The sequence below is a fragment of the Phacochoerus africanus genome, chromosome 16 (genome assembly GCF_016906955.1).
Source record: "Phacochoerus africanus isolate WHEZ1 chromosome 16, ROS_Pafr_v1, whole genome shotgun sequence".
NCBI lineage: Eukaryota > Metazoa > Chordata > Mammalia > Artiodactyla > Suidae > Phacochoerus > Phacochoerus africanus.
In genome coordinates, this window is record NC_062559.1 from 22853934 (window position 1) to 22873252 (window position 19319).

A 19319-nucleotide genomic window follows, 5' to 3' on the forward strand; every position below is an offset into this window, starting at 1 on the left:
TGCCTGTTAAAGTCAAATACGTTTTTCTTTTGGGATTGTCAGTTGTTTCATGTTTTCTTCCCTTCTTCCTGCTCATTAAGTGTAATGACTTGAGAATTTTAATTATCCATTAAAATTTAGCAAATTAGTACACTAGTTTTGTGGTTTGCATTTTTGTTACCTATTGATTTGCTTCCTATTTCACCACTGATTTTATTCCTCGTTAGGAGCTATTAGCATGCAAAAACCGTATTTGTTTATATGCAAGCAAGTTATCTGATTTTTTTTCCCCTTTTAATCGTTTATTTTTAAAGAAAATTTGCGTTAAAAAGACCTGTACTGATTTCATTCATTTTCTCTGAAACTGGTTTGGGCAGAACAATTCCTGTTGGCTGAACTAAAAAGAAAATGGTTTAATGAGGAGCGCCCACTCTTTCTAAGGCCCTTTGACACAAAAGGGAAATTTGCTGATATCTGAGTATCCTGAGTTAGTTCAGAGATTTCAGTTATACCAAATGTGTTTTCACTTCAGTAATATTCATGCAAATATTTTTGGTTATGCTTATTATTTTTGGCTATATTCCTTATTATTTTTGGTTATGCTTCTCAGGCTGGTTTCCAAAAACTGTTCTCAGCAGATCGAAATAGGCACCTTCCCTGATGTAACAGAAAGCAGTAATCTCCACTGACCTGTGTAATTCCCATCCTTGTTTGAATGGCTTCAGTATGCTCTTCTCAGAAACTTAGAACAATACCTATTAAATCTCATTTTTAATGAATATTTATATAAACTAAAATACAGCCTGTTATATATTTATCTTTCTTATCCTCTATGTATTTGAATTAATTTGAAAGCCATTATGATTAATAAGTTCTTGGGATGTGAATCCTAAGAGTCAATATTAAAGTTTTTGTTTAGATGTGTATTTCAGGTAAATATTTATTGAAATATTAAACAATATTTTTGTTATTTGCATGTTGTGGAGTGTATGCTCAAGGAAAAGTTACAACTTTTCACTGAGTTGTGTTGCTAATGTTAGAGGAGACTTTTGAAAAAAATTTTATGAATACTGATGTCCTTCCTGCTTTTAATGATTTATTCTCTTTATTTAAAATGTTTTCTCCATCATAAAAGAAATGTTTGTTATTCTTTAAAAATTTAGATAATATAGAAAAATAGAAAAACGTGCATCTCTACCCTTAGTGCTTGTGTTTATATCTTTCCGTGTAATATTTATGTTTAAGACACTTAAAAAGATAGGTTATTTTTTTGTAGTTTGAAGAAAATTTAGGGCTGACAAACCAATAACATCCCCACTTCTGTTTATCTTGTGTGCTAGTTTGATTAAACAACTTTAAAACTTTGACTAAAATGTTCAGTTTTTGATTAAATCAGAATCTGCTGGCCTATAGTAAATTGAAAAAACTGCATATTTTTCAATTTGTGAACGTAATTTACTCCAGAATGAATCTTACTGTTTATTTTATTCCCCTTTAAAACTGCCTAAAACATGATCGAACCATGGAAAATCTTCAGTGAGCATGAAAATTTTCTCCCACTTCAACTATAAAGAATTGTGGCTATTTAGCATTAACAGCACAGGCACAATTGCATTTGCAGAAGAAAATAAAATGCAGAAATGTGCAGAGCTAAAATATCTTAATAGTGCCAGAGATTTTTAGAAAGGCAATTTAGGATCCTTTGATGCACAGATAGTTTATGGAGGGCCTCTTTTGTGCTAAGCCCTATAAATGCAAAGCAAAATAAGACATAACTCTTGTCTTCAAGGTGTTCACAGCCTGGTTAATGGCTCTAAATAGAGAACCCTGAGGACTGACACCACACCCTTGCATGTGCACAGCAAAAATCAGTAATGCAGGAGTTTCCACTGTGGCTCAACAGGTTAAGAACATGACATAGCTTGTGGGATGTGGGTTTGATCCCTGGCCTCACTCAATTGATTAAGTATCTGGCGTTGCCACAAGCTATGGCATAGGTCTCAGGTATGGCTCAGATTTGGTGTTGCTGCAGCTCCAATTAGACCCCTGGCCTGGAACTTCCATATGTTGCAGGTGCTGCCATGAAAAGAAAAACAAAATCAGAATGCAAACGACTTTTGTTTGATAGAGATTAAGGTTATTGAAGGAAACTACCTAAAGCCCAGCAATTTGTGTATTTTAAGGTTTTTGTGTTAAATAGACAAGTAAGATAAGAAATTTATATATATATATTTCTTATCTTGTGTGTGTGTGTATGTGTGTCTGTGTGTGTTTTATGCAGCAAGACAAAACTGACAATGTGGATGTTACAGTATCTGGAAAATAAGAAAAGGGAGAAAGGGAGATTTAAATAATGAGAGAAGCAGGAATAAATGGAGATTGGCTTCTTGTTACAATTGTAAACCTAAGTAGAAAAAATATGTTACTTTTAGTATATAAATGGAAATTTCTTATTTATGTTTCGTACCTCAGATCTTTAGGTACATATGTTAACTTTGTAATTTATGGAGTTTTCCACTAACGGTATGTCTTTCTTAAAGTAGTCTCTCTGAGATTGTTTTGCTTAATTTCCATTTGTAATACTCTTGGGTCATCACTATCTCCTCATTGTGTTTATTCATGCAAACTTATTTACGTAAGTTGAGATAACCCTTGATTTTTGAAGTCCCACTAAATCAATAAAAGTTTCTAAGTGATTTAGATAGTATTTTCCTGGTCCACAAAGTGGGACATTGTACTTAATTGTAATTACATTGCTGATACCCTTTATAGGAGGTAGTAATATCAATCTTATATACAGAAAAGCATTAAATAAGTTTAGGCTAACCAATTTTTTTCATTTTTTAGAAATGATTCCTGTTTTTAAATAGTAATAAAAACAAGTATCTATATGGCATTCAGAATATAAGGTATTTTATGATTTTAAAATTATTTTTTCCTGTGTAGGACACCATTGCAGTGGCTGGATTTGTTGTTTTGTCAGCAGCATCTACAAGCAAAGATGGTAAACATAGCTTATTTTTGAAAGCATCTGAGGACTTCCAATCAACTGTTTATGTAAGTGTGTAATTTTTTAGTCATATTGTGCTTTTAATAAGTTAAAACGATGGAATAGAAGTAGTATTTCTGTAAATCTGCAGGTAAACTATTTGGTGTGAATTGTAATTGAATATTTAAATTTAAAAAATAGAAATCCTTGGAGTTCCCATCATGGCTCAGTGGTTAATGAACCCAACTAGTATCCATGAACACCAGGTTTGATCCCCGGCCTCGCTCAGTGGGTTAAGAATCCGGCATTGCCCCAAGCTGTGATGTACGTCACAGATGCAACTCAGATCTGGCATTGCTATGGCTGTGGCTCAGGCTGGCAGCTACAGCTCCAATTTGACCCCTAGCCTGGGAACCTCCATATGCTGTGGGTTCAGCCCTAAAAAAAAAAAAAAAAAAAAAAAAGACAAAAAGACCAAAAAAAAAGAGAAAAAAAACAGAAATCCTTTTTTGGATTTCCACTTGTGGCTCAGTGGAAATGAACCCGACTGGTATCCATGAGTTTGCGGGTTTCAATTCCTGGCCTTGCTCAGTGGGTTAAGGATCTGGTGTTGCCACAAGCTGAGGTGTAGGTCACAGATGGCAGCTGGGATCCTGGCTTGCTGTGGCTGTGGAGGAGGCCGGCAACTACAGCTCCGATTTGGAACCTCGAGATGCCGCAGGTGTGGCCCTAAAAAGCAGTCAATCAATAAAATAGAAATCCTTTTCTGGCCTTATGTTTAGAATGACTCCATGTAGAAGAGAACTATCCCTTAAAGATAGTTATTTGTTAATGAAATTTTTAAAACCTCTCAGACACTCTAAACCTGATCTTATTCTTTGCAATTATACCTTCAGCTTCTTTTGATGGTCTACTTGACTTTACCTTAAATTCGTCAGGTGTCCCCTTTTAGGTAAAACTGATTTTCTCCTACTTCGTTCTCTATGAGGTTGTTCATTCTCTCCCTCGCTCTTCATTCCCTTTACCCCGCTGCCTCCCCTGCCCACTCCAACACACACAGATTTGGAGACTCCCTATTTGGTTAAGGCTGTCAGGTGGAGAAGAGTTGGGTTAAACTGCATGCCTACAGGGCAACATCTACCTGTTTTTGTTGTTGTTTTGTCTGTACGGGGTATTATATGGAACAGGTGTGGTACTGTGGTACTAAGATTAATGAATTAAACTGAAGCTTAGCTTAGACAACTTTGCACATGTCACTCAATTTATAAGCCATAACTATATGCCATCCTGGCGAACTTGAATCTTATAAAGTTAAATGGATAGTTTTACTACAATCAAAGGTGTATAATCACATTTGACATTGTTTACAAATAAACCCTCTCCCTTTTTTTTCAGGTTTATGTTAAATCTGTAAGAGATTTTTCTACAGAATCAATGTCTTTGGTAAGGTGATACTCATTTTAATTTAAAAACCCTCCCCATCCCCACACCCCCACACACATATGTATTCGACTTTATAGACTGATTGTGAAATAGTATCGGTACAATGGGAAAACATAATTGCTACTTTTTCATTATGTGATAATATTACACTTGAGTTAATATATTTGTCTAATCATTAATATCTGGTTAATCTTGTCTGGAATATGTGCTGATTACTTTGCACATGTTACATGTATAAGAAAATTAAAATGGAAAAAATTTGCATCAAGTTTTACTGCTTTTAAATATCAAGAAAATTTATTTCTTTTGTTTTACACCAGCTCGTATTTAAACAGATCATTATCTGCTGAATTATGATTTGACAAATGTAATTTTAAGTAAAGCAGTTTATACTTGTGATACATTTTGCTCTTCTCTTTTTTTATCATTTTTTTCAATATGTTATAATAATTTTGTTACTTTATAACAGTGGGAAGGTTCCCATTTTAAAAGGTGAGCTGCTTATACCTGAATGAAATTGGGAAGAAGGTAGTACATTGGTAAAGTTTAATATAAAGTTTATGTTCTGCCTATGTTCTTAAATCTTTAGCTTCTAATGGAGTCCAAGGACTTTATTTCTATTTGATGTGACTACAGGACACAGATTTTAAGTTTTGAATAATACTATACCAGTATAATTTAAATTTGTTATTTAGGGAAATTATAACCAATAAAAAGATTGATGTACTTTTTAAAAAATTTATAAGCCATAATTGTGAATTTGCTCGGATTTTAGTATTTTTCAAACTTGTTATAGATAGGTCAGCTTCAAATATTTGATATATCCATGAACCAGTAAATAAGGCAGAAGTAAATGAAAGAGCCTCTGAACTTGGCAAAAATAGTTTTTCAGGAAGCTCAGGTATTCTGAATCATTATAATAGAACTTAACTGCCAAACACTCATATGCTGGCTTATTTACATTGAGAGCCAAATAATAATCAAGAGGTTGATTTGCTGGTGGTGAGTTCCAAGTAGGGAAGACCATAATGGTTAGGGTCATTGTGCTATGCTGAACTTTCCATTCATCTCCACATTAGGGAGATATTTATTAAGATAATTTATTGGGTCTGGGTAGTTTCTCAGCTGAGCATCTATTTTCTTTCTTCTGTCCCATATACTGACCAATTATTTTTCTTTTTATTTTTTAATATTATGATTTGATGAGATTATTTATAATTAAAACCTGGCTTTATTTAGGCCTCAGTTAAAATCTTCATAACAGTGTAAGGGAAAAAAAAGAAATACATGTGACAAGTTTTGAAATATTAGGTAAGGTTAAAAACCAGAATGAAAATCTTTTAAATTGCATTTTTTAGAGTTGTGTATAAATTACACCATTTATGATCAAAGTTATTTATACGAAAATCTACATGGATTATATAGTAACCTTTATAAGCTCTGTATTTTCTCTATTTTTCTTTTTCAGGCAACAGCCTCTTTTTAGACACTTGAAAAAAGGCAGATAGATTTGCTAATTTAAAAATTTGGTCATAACGTGATTCTGAAATCTAAATATTTAATATTGATATATTCACTGTCTTCTCTTAGGTTCCAGCAACGCATTATATATACACGCCCCTGAATCAGCTTAAGGGTGGCATGATTGTCAATGTCTATGGTGTCGTGAAGTTCTTCAAGCCTCCATATCTAAGCAAAGGAACTGGTAGGTGTTAAAACTGGTCAAGATTTTAGTGGACTGGAACTGCTTAGTTGGTTTCAGGAGTATAGCTCCTTTAGTACTCCAAGTCTCAGAAGTTCAATTATGACTTATTTAATTGCCGAACAATACTGATGCATGTTTTTTGGACAGTATATTTGCAAAATAAATCTGGACTTTAGTTTCTAAGGAAAAAATAAAGAAAAAAATGCCAAAAGCGACATGACAGCATATGAAAAGTATAAAATAGTCTAGAAAAGGAAAATAGGCAAGTACAGAATACTATACCATAATGATGTTATGTAAATCATTTTGATTCTGGTATTGAAGTTAAAAGACAAAAGTATAAAAAAACAACTACCTGTAAATGTATGTTACTGGGTACATAGTATAAAAAGATATAAATTGTGAAATTAATAACAAAATGTAGAGGAGGAAATAAAAGTGTAGCGTTTTTGTATGTGATTGTTTTTTATCAACTCAAGATAGATTGTTATAACTGTAACAATTGTTTTAAGTAACTTTGTGATGACTAAAACAAAAATACCTATGGAAGGTATGCAAAAGAGTAGAGAATCATAGTGCGTCAGCAAAAGAAGAAAATCAGTGAAACATAGAGGAAGACAGTAAGAGAGTAAACAAGCTATAAGGCGGATAAAAAACAATTAGGAAAAATGCCAATAGTAAGTTTTTCACTATCAGTAATTTACGTTAAGTATAAAAGGATTAAACACCCCAGTCAGAAGACATAGGAGTTGAGTTGTTTTTAAAGATTAATTAAAAATTAATTATTCTGTATAATCATGTAAGTTTTTATACAGATTAACATGTAAAAGGACGAATCAAAAAACATAACTTGCAGTTTTCTGAGAGATAGTGTCATTAACAGACAACACACTTTCACCTTGGTTTAATTCAGTTCAACTAAATTTAACATTTATTACTCTATTTAATCTAATTGGAAATATCATTTGTAAAAGACATCATCATTTTACATATCACTGTATGCTTCACTGTCCATTGTAAGGTTTTAAAAATGTGAAACAGTGGTCTTGTTGATGAAACACTGTCTTTATCTACTTACTGTGTGCCAGTTGCTGTGGTTCATGCTGGGAACACAAAGATGTTCTCATTGAGTTGATAATTTTGAAAGATTTTATTTATTAAGTTATATAAATTTTACTGTGGAGTGAGCTTAAGTTATACTTTTGGTGGGGAGGTTGGGGGAGAAGTCTTATTTTCACGTGCTTAGAATATTTTGTTAATGTTTATGGGGTTCCATGGTGTAATGGTTAGCACTCTGGACTCTGAATCCAGAATATTTTGTTAATGTTTAAAGTCAGGATTTTATTTTATGTGAAAACGACCATGTGAAAACTGTTAAATCTAGAAATGAGAAGTTTGAAATAGGTAGTGACTAAGTCTGCAGACTACAAAGAGGTATTTTATTGAAAACCCTGATTTCTGTTGTTTTAGGAAGGGGAGAAAAACACATTAAAGAAACAGAGAAATTTTTGTTTAAATACAGACTTCTTGAATATCTTCATTCCATTTTACTCTTTCCAAAGTCTGCTTTCCATGCCCCATCATACCATTCAACATACATTTGCATACTTTAACTTGAGAAGTTTCTTCATATCATGGGATTTTTTTTTTTTTTTCCCCCAGTGAAAATGAATTTTACATGGGCCATCCTGGGAATTTGCTATAAAGGTGTAATCACTCTGCTCCTCTTCAATTTGCAAGTGTTATCTGGCTGGCTCTAATTGGCCCGCCACATTTCAGAATAAGCTATGTTACTGGTAATAATGTCCATCTAACTTGATAAAAGATATAATTTTAAAACTTTTTTGCACTCTGATATGTTGCAAATTCTTGTCATTAAAATCAGCAAATATATTCTGACAAATAACATGAAATGATAGTATTATAAAATGATAGCTGTTTTTATATTGATGACAATTTTAAGTTGTTATTAACATAATCATTTTCTTCTTCTAACAGTGTTATTAAATCATGTATATATAATGAAAGCATTGGGGAACTATAATATTATGTAGTCATACGCATCTTATATCTATCAGATATGTTTAGTTAGATCCAATCCCTTCATAAAAAAATTCATGAGTAGTAATAAGCCAAGTTTTATTACGAAGATGTTTCTCTATTTCTTCTGAGATACCAAATTAAAATGAATGTCATCAATTTTATCTTATCATATTCATTGAAATTCTAAAATATGTCTTAAGATATAGGGAGATGTCTTTACTACCAACAAGATGGCAGCATTTTAAAACTATCTGTATTATGATTTTAGTTACACTTACGTTTTTATTTCTGTTGATAGAATTCATCCTTCAACTGAAGTTCCCATCATGGCGCAGTGGTTAATGAATCCTACTAGGAACCATGAGGTTGCGGGTTCGGTCCCTTGCCTTGCTCAGTGGGTTAAGGATCCGGCGTTGCCGTGAGCTGTGGTGTAGGTTGCAGATGCGGCTGGGATCCTGAGTTGCTGTGGCCCTGGTGTAGGTCGGCGGCTACAGCTCCAATTAGACCCCTAGCCTGGGAACTCCATATGCCGAGGGAGTGGCTCTAGGAAAGGCAAAGACAAAAAAAAAAAAAAGAATTCATCCTTCAACATGCTGCAGGAGAGTCAGACAAATAGCAGTGGTTTTTGTGTTCAGGAAAGGATCAACTTCATTAGTATTACTGCTGAGAAGTGCCAGAGGAAATGTACAGAAACAGTCCACAGCTAGGCCCTTTTTTGTGTTACATAAAGTAACATTATTTCACAAATACCAGGCCACAACCAAAGTATTAACATCTTGATGTCCATAATAATAGTTAAGTGCAGGAAAATTACTTTTATGCAACTCAAGCTTAAGTGCTTCAGAAAAGTTTATTCTGTTAACATATCACTAGCTAGAAATTTTCATTAAAATTAATTTTATTAGTGTTAAATTCAGTGCAGTACAGGCAATTTGATGCAGTTTAGCATCCTTCTTGACTCAAATTTTTCTGGAAGACTTCTCATCCTCAGTAGTAATGATTACACATGAACTGTAGCTGCTGCTGTCTTATTTCTGTAGCAAGTATTTTATTTCCCAAGCTTTATATTCAGTCTTGGAGGAGTTATAGGTTTTATTCTTGCAGAAGACTATCAGTTCTATTGTTAAAAGGACTATAGATACATCCTTATTCTTTGTTATAAGATTCATCATGAAAACTGAGGATTTCTCAGTGATTATGGAAATATGTATTGAAAGGTCATTGTATCATCGAAATTGATTTTGATAATGACTCATCGGGGGTACATAATATGGGCTCTTTCATATAGGAAGGCAAAGTTTATTGCCTTTGTCTTGGGATTCTGAGATTTTATAGCAGTTATCTCTGAAATCTTCACATTTACTTTTGCTTTGAAGAGCTGGCTAGATAGAGCTAGGTATGCAGTTTTTTTGCCTTGCAGAGATAATGTTGAACACATATTCTTAGATAACACATATAAAGGAGTTTAATTTTACTTTTGTCTCATGTTCGAAGAAATAGCTTATAGCTTACTTTTTTAAACTTGCGACACTTTCACTCTGTTTTTACTTGTCTGTCCTTGCTAAATAAAGTAAATGGAGGCAGGTCATAAACTATTTCTATCCGTACTTAATGGTATATGGTCATGCTTGCTTGGTTAATATCATAATGCCAACTTTGTGCAAATGGGAAGAATAGAGAAAATCCTGTTTATGCTTACTCTCCAAATATTTGAGTCCAGAGGAAGGGAGATAATAGTCAATGGTCAGAATAGTCATATCATTAGATTTTACTGTTCACCTCTCTTTTTTTTTCCTCCTTTCCCCAAATTTTGAGGCCCTAGAGAACTCAGCCTTTTTGTGCCGCACGATGTGGCACATTACCAGTGGCTCCCTAGCTTTCCTCAAAAATACTTATGCTGCTGAATTATTTCCATACATCCCCTCCTATCAAAATTTTCTCTTTTAGAAAAGCAACTTGATTAAACCTAGCAGTTTGGGATGTTACAGTGTTTTTAGAAACAGACTTTTTCTCTTGCTATTCAGTGTTTTAGCTACTTTCTGAGCATGGTAATCAAATTACTAAAATTATATCCAAAATACTGGACTTCTGAGAGCCCCTGTTTTACTTTCTTTTAGTTCTTAGGATAGAGTGCAAGGATGTTGGGCCCTAGGATTTTTTTTTTTTCTTTTTCTGTTGCTTAAAACAGACCAGTTAACTCTGGACTACTAAACTGTGTAAAACTGCTATTTTCACTTGGCACTTGTGCATTCATGTCATGTAGCATAATCTTTGAATATTTTTGCTTTGCATGAGTAATATTGCTTGCCTATTAATGATTATGTAGTTACTGTCTTTTTAGTTCTTAAGTGTATTAACTCCCACATATTCCACATTAAAATGGTTGGAAGAAAGTTTATTAATTACTGAGTAATTAATGACTCATTGGTACTCCATAAGAACCAGAAGTCCTTCTGATTCATCAAAAAAGATTAAAGTATCTAATTACATAAAATTAAATGTAATATTTAGTTATTTTTTAAAATCAATAGCGCATATTTAGAAGTTTTAACCTTTTTGCAGTTCTGTACCTTTATGAAAATATGATGACAGCTATAGAGCCTGTCCTAGAAAAATACATATGCATAAGTAAAGACTTAAATATACAATATTAAAGGTTCTCCCTTTGAGCCACAGATTGCAAATTTATTTGAATATTCAGTTAAGATCAGAACTGCAATATACATTTTGGTTTAATGTATGACATTTATTTTTATTTATTTGCTTTTTAAAGTTGAATGATGGCCTTAAACTTTATATAAGATACAGGTTTGGGCAGCTTGGTTTGGGCAGGCATGGAGTTTTTCATTTCCTAAGAACTAAAAACTTATGTCTAGTGGAGTGAGCTGAGATTCTTCTTTTTTTTTTTTTCTTTTTTTCGTCTTTTTGCTATTTCTTGGGCCACTCCCACGGCATATGGAGGTTCCCAGGCTAGGGGTCAAATCGGAGCTGTAGCCGCCGGCCTACGCCAGAGCCACAGCAACACGGGATCCGAGCCGCATCTGCAACCTACACCACAGCTCATGGCAACGCTGGATCGTCAACCCACTGAGCAAGGGCAGAGATCGAACCCGCAACCTCATGGTTCCTCGTCGGATTCGTTAACCACTGCGCCACGACGGGAACTCCTGAGATTCTTCTTAAATGGGCTTGGCCATCTTACTTTCAGGAATGGAGGGCATCCAGAGCCCAGCTGGTCATCACTTATCTCTTTGAGGATTTGAAAAGAGCTAAACCTTTGTTCAGCGCTATATCCTGACTGTACTTCCCATGCCATTAGGAAGTAGGTTTCCACTTGGAGAATGAAGTTGGAGAAAGATCTTTCTTCCCCTGTCACTAGACCTTTGTATGACTTGCTTTCTTATATTCAGGAATGACTTCTTTGATGAAGCTTGAGGCTTGCATCTGGTTTTCTGTCCATATTCTAGGACTCTGTCTCTCATGACCTTTCCCCTACAAAGTTGTTAGCCTGCTTATTTAGGCTGTTACCCTATGTTTCATGAATTTATAACTGAATTATTTTGATGAATCAAAATATCAGTACTTTTTCTCATTCTTTCTTAAAACTTGTGGTACATTCTTTATTCAATTAAAAACTGTCTTTGCCAGCATTGTGTAGCCTTGGACAGTACTCAGTTATTGTCTATAGACTCATAGATTGTTATCTTTAGATAAAATCACTCAGGAGTTTACAAGTGAGGGAGACCTACAGGTAATCAGCTAACTAACATGAGGCACAGTTGTGTGCTCTGACTAAAGGAACTACCAGAGTGCTTAAAGGGTGTGTGTGTGTATGTATTTATTCCTGTCACATTTTGTAAGGTAAATGTTAAACACGATATGTGTTATTAATAACTTATTAATACTTGATAGGATAAATAGGAAATTTTTAGCATAACAGTAAATTCACTAGGACAATTGGTCGCTTGTCCTAGTGTTTGGATTTTAACGAAGAAGTATAATGAGTTTTAGCTTATAAAAGAATATGTTAGAAGCTGAAGTAGTTGGCCTCTCACTCTAAGTTTTACTATTAGTAGTTTTAATTATTCTTCTTATATTATTTACACATTAATCATAGTCTTTTTTTCTGGAACTTCCAGTTTTCTTTTGAAAATATAAAGAATATTTGGAGTTCCTGTCGTGGCGCAGTGGTTAACGAATCCGACTAGGAACCATGAGGTTGCGGGTTCGGTCCCTGCCCTTGCTCAGTGGGTTAACGATCCGGCGTTGCCGTGAGCTGTGGTGTAGGTCGCAGATGCGGTTCGGATCCTGCGTTGCTGTGGCTCTGGCGTAGGCCGGTGGCTACAGCTCCGATTCAACCCCTGGCCTGGGAACCTCCATATGCCTCGGGAGCGGCCCAAGAAATAGCAACAACAACAACAAAAACAAGACAAAAGACAAAAAAAAAATAATATTTGAGGCACTTACACAGCTTTTAAATTTTCCTTTAGATGAAGCTGAAGTTTAGTAGACTTAAATAAAATGAAGATATATTAAGTTTGGGGGCAAATTTTTTGGCACAGAATGACTCAGCTTTTGGGCATATATGACCTTTAAGAGAATTTGATGGCAGTAAGATTCATGTTACTTCGCAGAGAGCAGCCTACCCCCACTACCCACCCCCAGGCTAAGGAGATGTTTAAACTTCCTTCAACTTTGTTTCAAACTAAATCATGGGGATACAGACTTGCTAATTAACAACAGACAGCTTTTCAGTTTGTGAAAATAGAGAATGTAATAGAAATGTATTTAAGTATATTACTAACTCACTGGTAGGGAAAAAAGAAAAAAACCTACCAAAAAGGCATCCTTTTTAAATTTTGTATTTCAAAGCCAGGAAGCAGAACCTCTTCAAAATTAATGGAATATTATACCAACTCTATCACTTGCTTTATGCAGGGCCGTGTCATTAGGGTACACCCCACACAATTCTGGAGGGAGGGAAGGAGACAGAGAACATACTCAGAAGGTACCTGTGTCTACCTTTCTTAAAGGTCACAAAATTTGGAACTCCTCCAATTTCTAACTCCTCTTTTTGAAAAATTTTTTATTTTTAATTTCTGTACAAAGTTAGTCACATATAGATCATACACACACACACACACGTATACAAACACACATTCTTTTTTTTAGAATGTGGTCTATCCCAGAAGATTGGATATAATTCCCTGTGCTATACAGTAGGACCAATTGTTTATCTTCCCCTGTACAGCTTGGGGACCAAGTTACACATACATGTGTACATAATTTTTCCTCCCATTGTTGTGTTGCGATGTAAGTATCTAGACATAGTTCTCAAGGCTACACAGCAGGATCTCGTTGTAAATCCATTCCAGGAGCAATAGTTTGCATCTGTTAACTCCAAGCTCCTGATCTCTCCCACTCCCTCCCTCTCCCATCGGGCAGCCACAAGTCTATTTTCCAAGTCCATGATTTTCTTTTCTGTGGAAAGGTTCATTTGTGCTGTATTTTAGATTCTAGTTATAAGTGATATCATATGGTATTTGTCTTTCTCATTCTGACTCATTTCACTCAGAATGAGAGTCTCTAGTTCCATCCATGTTGCTGCAAATGGCATGATGTCATTCTTTTTTATGGCTGAGTAGTATTCCATTGTGCACATATACCACATCTTCCTAATCCAATCCTCTGTCCATGGACATTTGGGTTGTTTCCATGTCTTGGCTATTGTGAATAGTGCTGCAATGAACATGCGGGTGCATGTGTCTTTTTTAAGGAAAGTTTTGTCTGGATATATGCCCAAGAGTGGGATTGCTGGGTCATTTGGTAGTTCTATGTATAGATTTCTAAGGTACCTCCAAACTGTTCTCCATAGTGGTTGTACCAGCTTACATTCCCACCAACAGTGCAGGAGGGTTCCCTTTTCTCCACACCCCCTCCAGCATTTGTTATTTGTGGACTTACTAACTATGGCCATTCTGACTGGCGTGAGGTGGTATCTCATGGTAGTTTTGATTTGCATTTCTCTAATAATCAGGGATGTTGAGTATTTTTTCATGTGCTTGTTGGCCATCTCTGTATCTTCCTTGGAGAACTGTCTATTCAGGTCTTTTGCCCATTTTTCCATTGGTTAATTGGCTTTTTTGCTGTTGAGTTGTGTAAGTTGCTTGTACATCCTAGAGATTAAGCCTTTGTCCATTGCATCATTTGAAACTATTTTCTCCCATTCTGTAAGTTGTCTTTTTGGTTTCTTTTTGGTTTCCTTTGCTGTGCAAAAAGCTTGTCAGTTTGATTAGGTCCCATTGGTTTATTTTTGCTCTTATTTCTGTTGGTTTCAGAGACTAACCTGAGAAAACATTCATGAGGTTGATGTCAGAGAATGTTTTGTCTGTGTTCTCTTCCAGGAGTTTGATAGTGTCTTGTCGTATATTTAAGTCTTTAAGCCATTTTGAGTTTATTTTCGTGCATGGCGTGAGGGTGTGTTCTAGTTTCATTGATTTGCATGCAGCTGTCCAAGTTTCCCAGCACCACTTGCTGAATAGACTTTCTTTTTCCCTTTTTATGTTCTTGCCACCTTTGTCAAAGATTAATTGACTGTAGGTGTCAGGGTTTATTTCTGGGTTCTCTATTCTGTTCCATTGCTCTATATGTCTGTTTTGGTACCAGTACCACACTGTTTTGATGACTGTGGCTTTGTAGTATTGCCTGAAGTCTGGAAGAGTTATGCCTCCTGCTTGTTTTTTATTACTCAGGATTGCTTTGGCAATTCTGGGTCTTTGGTGGGTCCATATAAATATTTGGATTGTTTGTTCTAGCTCTGTGAGAAATGTCATGGGTAATTTGATAGGGATTGCATTGAATCTGTAGATTGCTTTGGGTAGTATGGCCATTTTTACAGTATTGATTTTCCCAATCCGGGAACATGGAATATCTTTCCATTTCTTTACAACTTCTTTATTTCTTTGATTAAATTTTTATAGTTCTCGGCATATAGGTCCTTCACCTCCTTGGTCAGGTGTATTCCCAGGTATTTGATTTTGTGAGGTGCAATTTTAAAAGGTATCGGGTATTTTTGTATTCCTTTCCTAATATTTCATTGCTGGTATACAGAAATGTGACTGACTTCTGAATGCTAATCTTATGTCCTGCTACTTTGCTGAGTTTGTTAATCAATTCAAGCAGTTTTGATTTGAGTCCTTAGGATTTTCTATGTATGGTTCAAAAACCATATGATCATCTCAGTAGATGCAGAAAAAGCATTTGACAAAGTCCAACATAATTTATGATAAAAAGTCACCAAAGTGGGTGTAGATGGAACATTCCTTAACATAATCAAAGCAGTTTATGACAGACCCACAGCAAATATAATACTCAATGGAGAAAAATTGAAAGCCTTCTCACTAAAATCTGGAACAAGACAGGGATGCCCACTCTCATCACTGCTACTCAACATAGTTTTGGAAGTACTAGCCACTGCAGTTAGACAAACAAAGAAATAAAAGACATCCAAATAGGAAGAGAAGAGATAAAATTGTCACTGTATGCAGATGGCATGATACCTAACATAGAAAACTCTCTCCTTTTTTTTTTTTTTTCGTCTTTTTGCTATTTCTTGGGTTGCTCCTGTGGCATATGGAGATTCCCGGGCTAGGGGTCCAATCGGAGCTATAGCCTCTGGCCTACGCCAGAGCCACACAACACGGGATCCGAGCCGCGTCTGCAACCTACACCACAGCTCACGGCAACGCCGGATCGTCAACCCACTCAGCAAGGGCAGGGACCGAACCTGCAACCTCATGGTTCCTCGTCGGATTCGTTAACCACTGCGCCACGACGGGAACTCCTCTTCTTTTTTTTAAAACCTCTTGCCTTTTTCCCTTTTCAGTAGCCTTAGTGAGGTACTTAAGGGCTCCACATATACCTTGTCTACTTTTGGTTTCTTGATTGGGTCTTCTCGGTGTTCTCTTTTCCTAGAATGTTATTTCTTCTTTACCAGGCTAAACTGTCATCCTTCAGAATTTAGGTATTTTTCTAAAGCTATGGTTCTCAACCATAGAGGCGATTTTGCTCTCCACCCCCCCAACCCCAGTGATACATGGCAATGTCTGGAGAAATTTTAATTGTCACAGCCAGGTGGTCCAACTATATTCTAGTACGTAGGTATCAGATATGCCCCTTAATACTGTACATTGCACAGGACAGTCTCCTTCCCCCAACAGTGTTTTATCTAGCTCAGTATGTCAGTGCTGCTAAGGTTGAAAAATCCTGCTCAAAGCATGCTTTACTCACCCATGCCCCCATCCCAACAGCCTGTAGGTTAGATGCACCCCCGTTTGATCCCAAAGTGCCTGTCATTGCACTGATCACAGTGTGATTTAATTATCAGTTTCACTCTAGTTTCTCTCCCTTCTGTAGCATCTAATACAATCCTTATTATATACCAGACCTTTGGTAATTAATGTGTGAATAACATTTTACTCACATGCCTTTATGTGTTTTTGTGGCTATTTGGATAATTATGGAAAAGTTTTAAGAAAGACTCAATGTAGTGTTATACTTGAAATTATAGATTTATCTTTTATTGCCTTATTTCTTCCTAAGATTCTGATAAGAGCATCTGTGTTTTGGGGCTCATCCGTCTTATCTTTCTTAGGGACACAAATGTGATAATCAGAACATTCTTCTGGTAGAATCACATTAATCTTTACAAACCTATCTTCAATTTGTGATAAATTCTGGATCAAAATAAATCTACTGTCTGAACTTTGTATCAGTACAATTTTTTTACCTCAATATTCAAATAATAGGTAATACTGACTTGAGTAATATCATCTATGAGCTATTAAGGGAGAGAGGTGCATATATGTGTGTATTTATACTCTCTATATTCAAGTTATACTAAAAATAAAACTGTGCAAGATAGAAAGTGATGTGTGCTGTTAGTGAAGGTTTAAAATGGGGAGAAACCCACATTTCTGGGGATTGGAGAAGGCATTTTAGAGAAGGGCCTTCCTGAATGGACAGTACCTTGAAGATTACATACAATTAAGCCTAAGTTGTAAGAATATTTTTTTATGTGTTATATCTCATTTGATCCTCAAAAAGCTTTTTTGTGTTAGATTCTTATTATTCCCATTTTACAGATGAAAAACCTGAGAGAGTTTAAGAAGCTTAAGGTCACAAAGGTGACAGACTTTGGATTTGATCTGAAGACATTCGAGCAACATAGTATCAGGGCACTGCAGGATTGACACAAGGAATATCTGAGTTAGTTTGTGTGAAGTGTAAAGTGCTTGAAGAATAATGGTGGAGAATATATTTGGAGAGATGTATTAGTGGCAAATTGTATTGTCTCATTCCTGGCTAAATACTTTGGACTTTATTCTATGTGCAGTAGAAAATACCTGGAGATATTTTAGGAGAAGAGTGACAAGACTGGAAAAAAGCAGCATGGTAGTAATATGCTGGTATTGTAGAGAGGAAAAGATGGAGATAAATGGACACTATTAAATGATTACAGTAACCTGATTATGAAAGGAAAAGGACGTGAACCTGGGCTGTGACACTGAGAAGGAAGAAAAAGATGTGATTGTAAAACAAGATGGAAGTAGGATCAGTAGAGGTTAGCGGCTGGTTGGATTTGCCTAACTAATAAGATACTGGGTAGTGTAGTGTATGTTTATGAACGTATTGTGAAATTTTTTGAAACTCTAGATACATGTAAATGCTAAGCTTTATATTTAATCCAATCAAGAGATAGTGAAGTTCTGCTGAATATGTTATTAATTGTCCTATTTCCAAAATAGGTTTGATCTTTGAACGATTTAACCTGTTGCCACTTTTAAACCACCTAAGGCTCTAAAGTCATGAAAGAGAGTTTCTCTCTTTCCATTGAGAGACTTATTGCACTCCCATCTCCAGCTAGTGATATATTTAATATAAGATTAAGAATAAAAGAGTTTAGAGGCATTATAATATAGAACACTGAAGTTGTTTGTGAACCACAGAGACTAACTCTTTAGTTCTGTGAAATTCATATTGCCTGTATTCTTCAGGGTCATGGCTCTCTGCATAATATCACAGCTCTTATTTACTAAATTCTATGATGCCTTTCTTTGTTGTTTCTTTTATGTATGTGGAAACTTGGGTCAGAAATGGCACAGGCTGTGTTTCTCCTGCTGAAATCACATATTTTGCTACTTACCAGCTCGCAGTGTCTCACACTGTTGAGGAATGCCACCTCTCCATGGGCATTCCTGGCTGTTGCTTATCAATATGAAGCTCGACTTATACTTGAAGCCTAATTTTATGAGTCTTGGTATCCACAAAATAAATGTCTACTAGCTTAGTGGGGAAGTATTCTTAGGCTGACAATCTATTTGGTAACTATGCTCGTAACCCTTTTGAAATCTGAGGAGAGTTTGTTTGTGATTAAGAATAGGTGAGAATAGTTTTAATGGTATGTAAAAGCTGAAAAAATATAAACAGGGAAGAAAAATAATACCTATAAATTTACATCGCCCTTAAACTGTAATACATACATTTAGTGCTTTAAAGCAGCTGTTTAACCTGATACAGATGGGCCCTTTAAAGAAAAACAGCTTTCCTGAGATATAATTCACACACAATTTACCCAGTTAGAGTGTACAGTTCAGTAGCTTTTACTATATTTATGGGATTGTGCATCTACCACCACAGTCAACATTTTCACATCCTCTAGAGGAAACTCCACACCTCTTAGCTCTCAAACTCCCCCTTTCCTCCCAGCCCTAGGCAGCCACTAATCTACTTTCAGTCTATAGCTTATTCTAAACTATTCGTATTAATGTTTCTTTCACTTACCACAATGTTTTCAAGGTTCACCATGTTGTGGTTTCTATCAGTACTTCATTTCTTTTTGTTGCTGACTGGTATCCCACTGCATGTATTGACCACATTGTATTTATCCCTTCATCATTTGATGGACTTTTGGGTTGTTTCTGGTTTTTTTTTTGCTATTACAAATAATGCTGCTGTGTACATTCATATGTATGTTTTTGTGTGAACATATGTTTTCTTTTCTTTTAGGTATATTTTAGGTATCTTTTAGGAGTGGGATTGCTAGTCTCTTTGGGTGTTTTTGTCTCTTAGGCAGTTTTTCTTATTACAGATAATTTGAGA

At 35.4% G+C, this 19319-nt stretch overlaps 1 protein-coding gene across 1 annotated transcript in view; it reads left to right on the top strand.

Annotated features, from left to right (window-relative positions):
- The window catches only part of POT1 (protection of telomeres 1), a 97716-nt gene that overhangs the window by 18091 nt on the left and 60306 nt on the right, over positions 1-19319 (top strand). The window contains exons 5-7 of the mRNA XM_047763242.1: positions 2926-3036; positions 4364-4411; positions 6002-6116. Of these exons, the coding sequence (XP_047619198.1) occupies positions 2926-3036; positions 4364-4411; positions 6002-6116 (274 nt within the window). The remainder of the gene's footprint in view (positions 1-2925; positions 3037-4363; positions 4412-6001; positions 6117-19319) is intronic.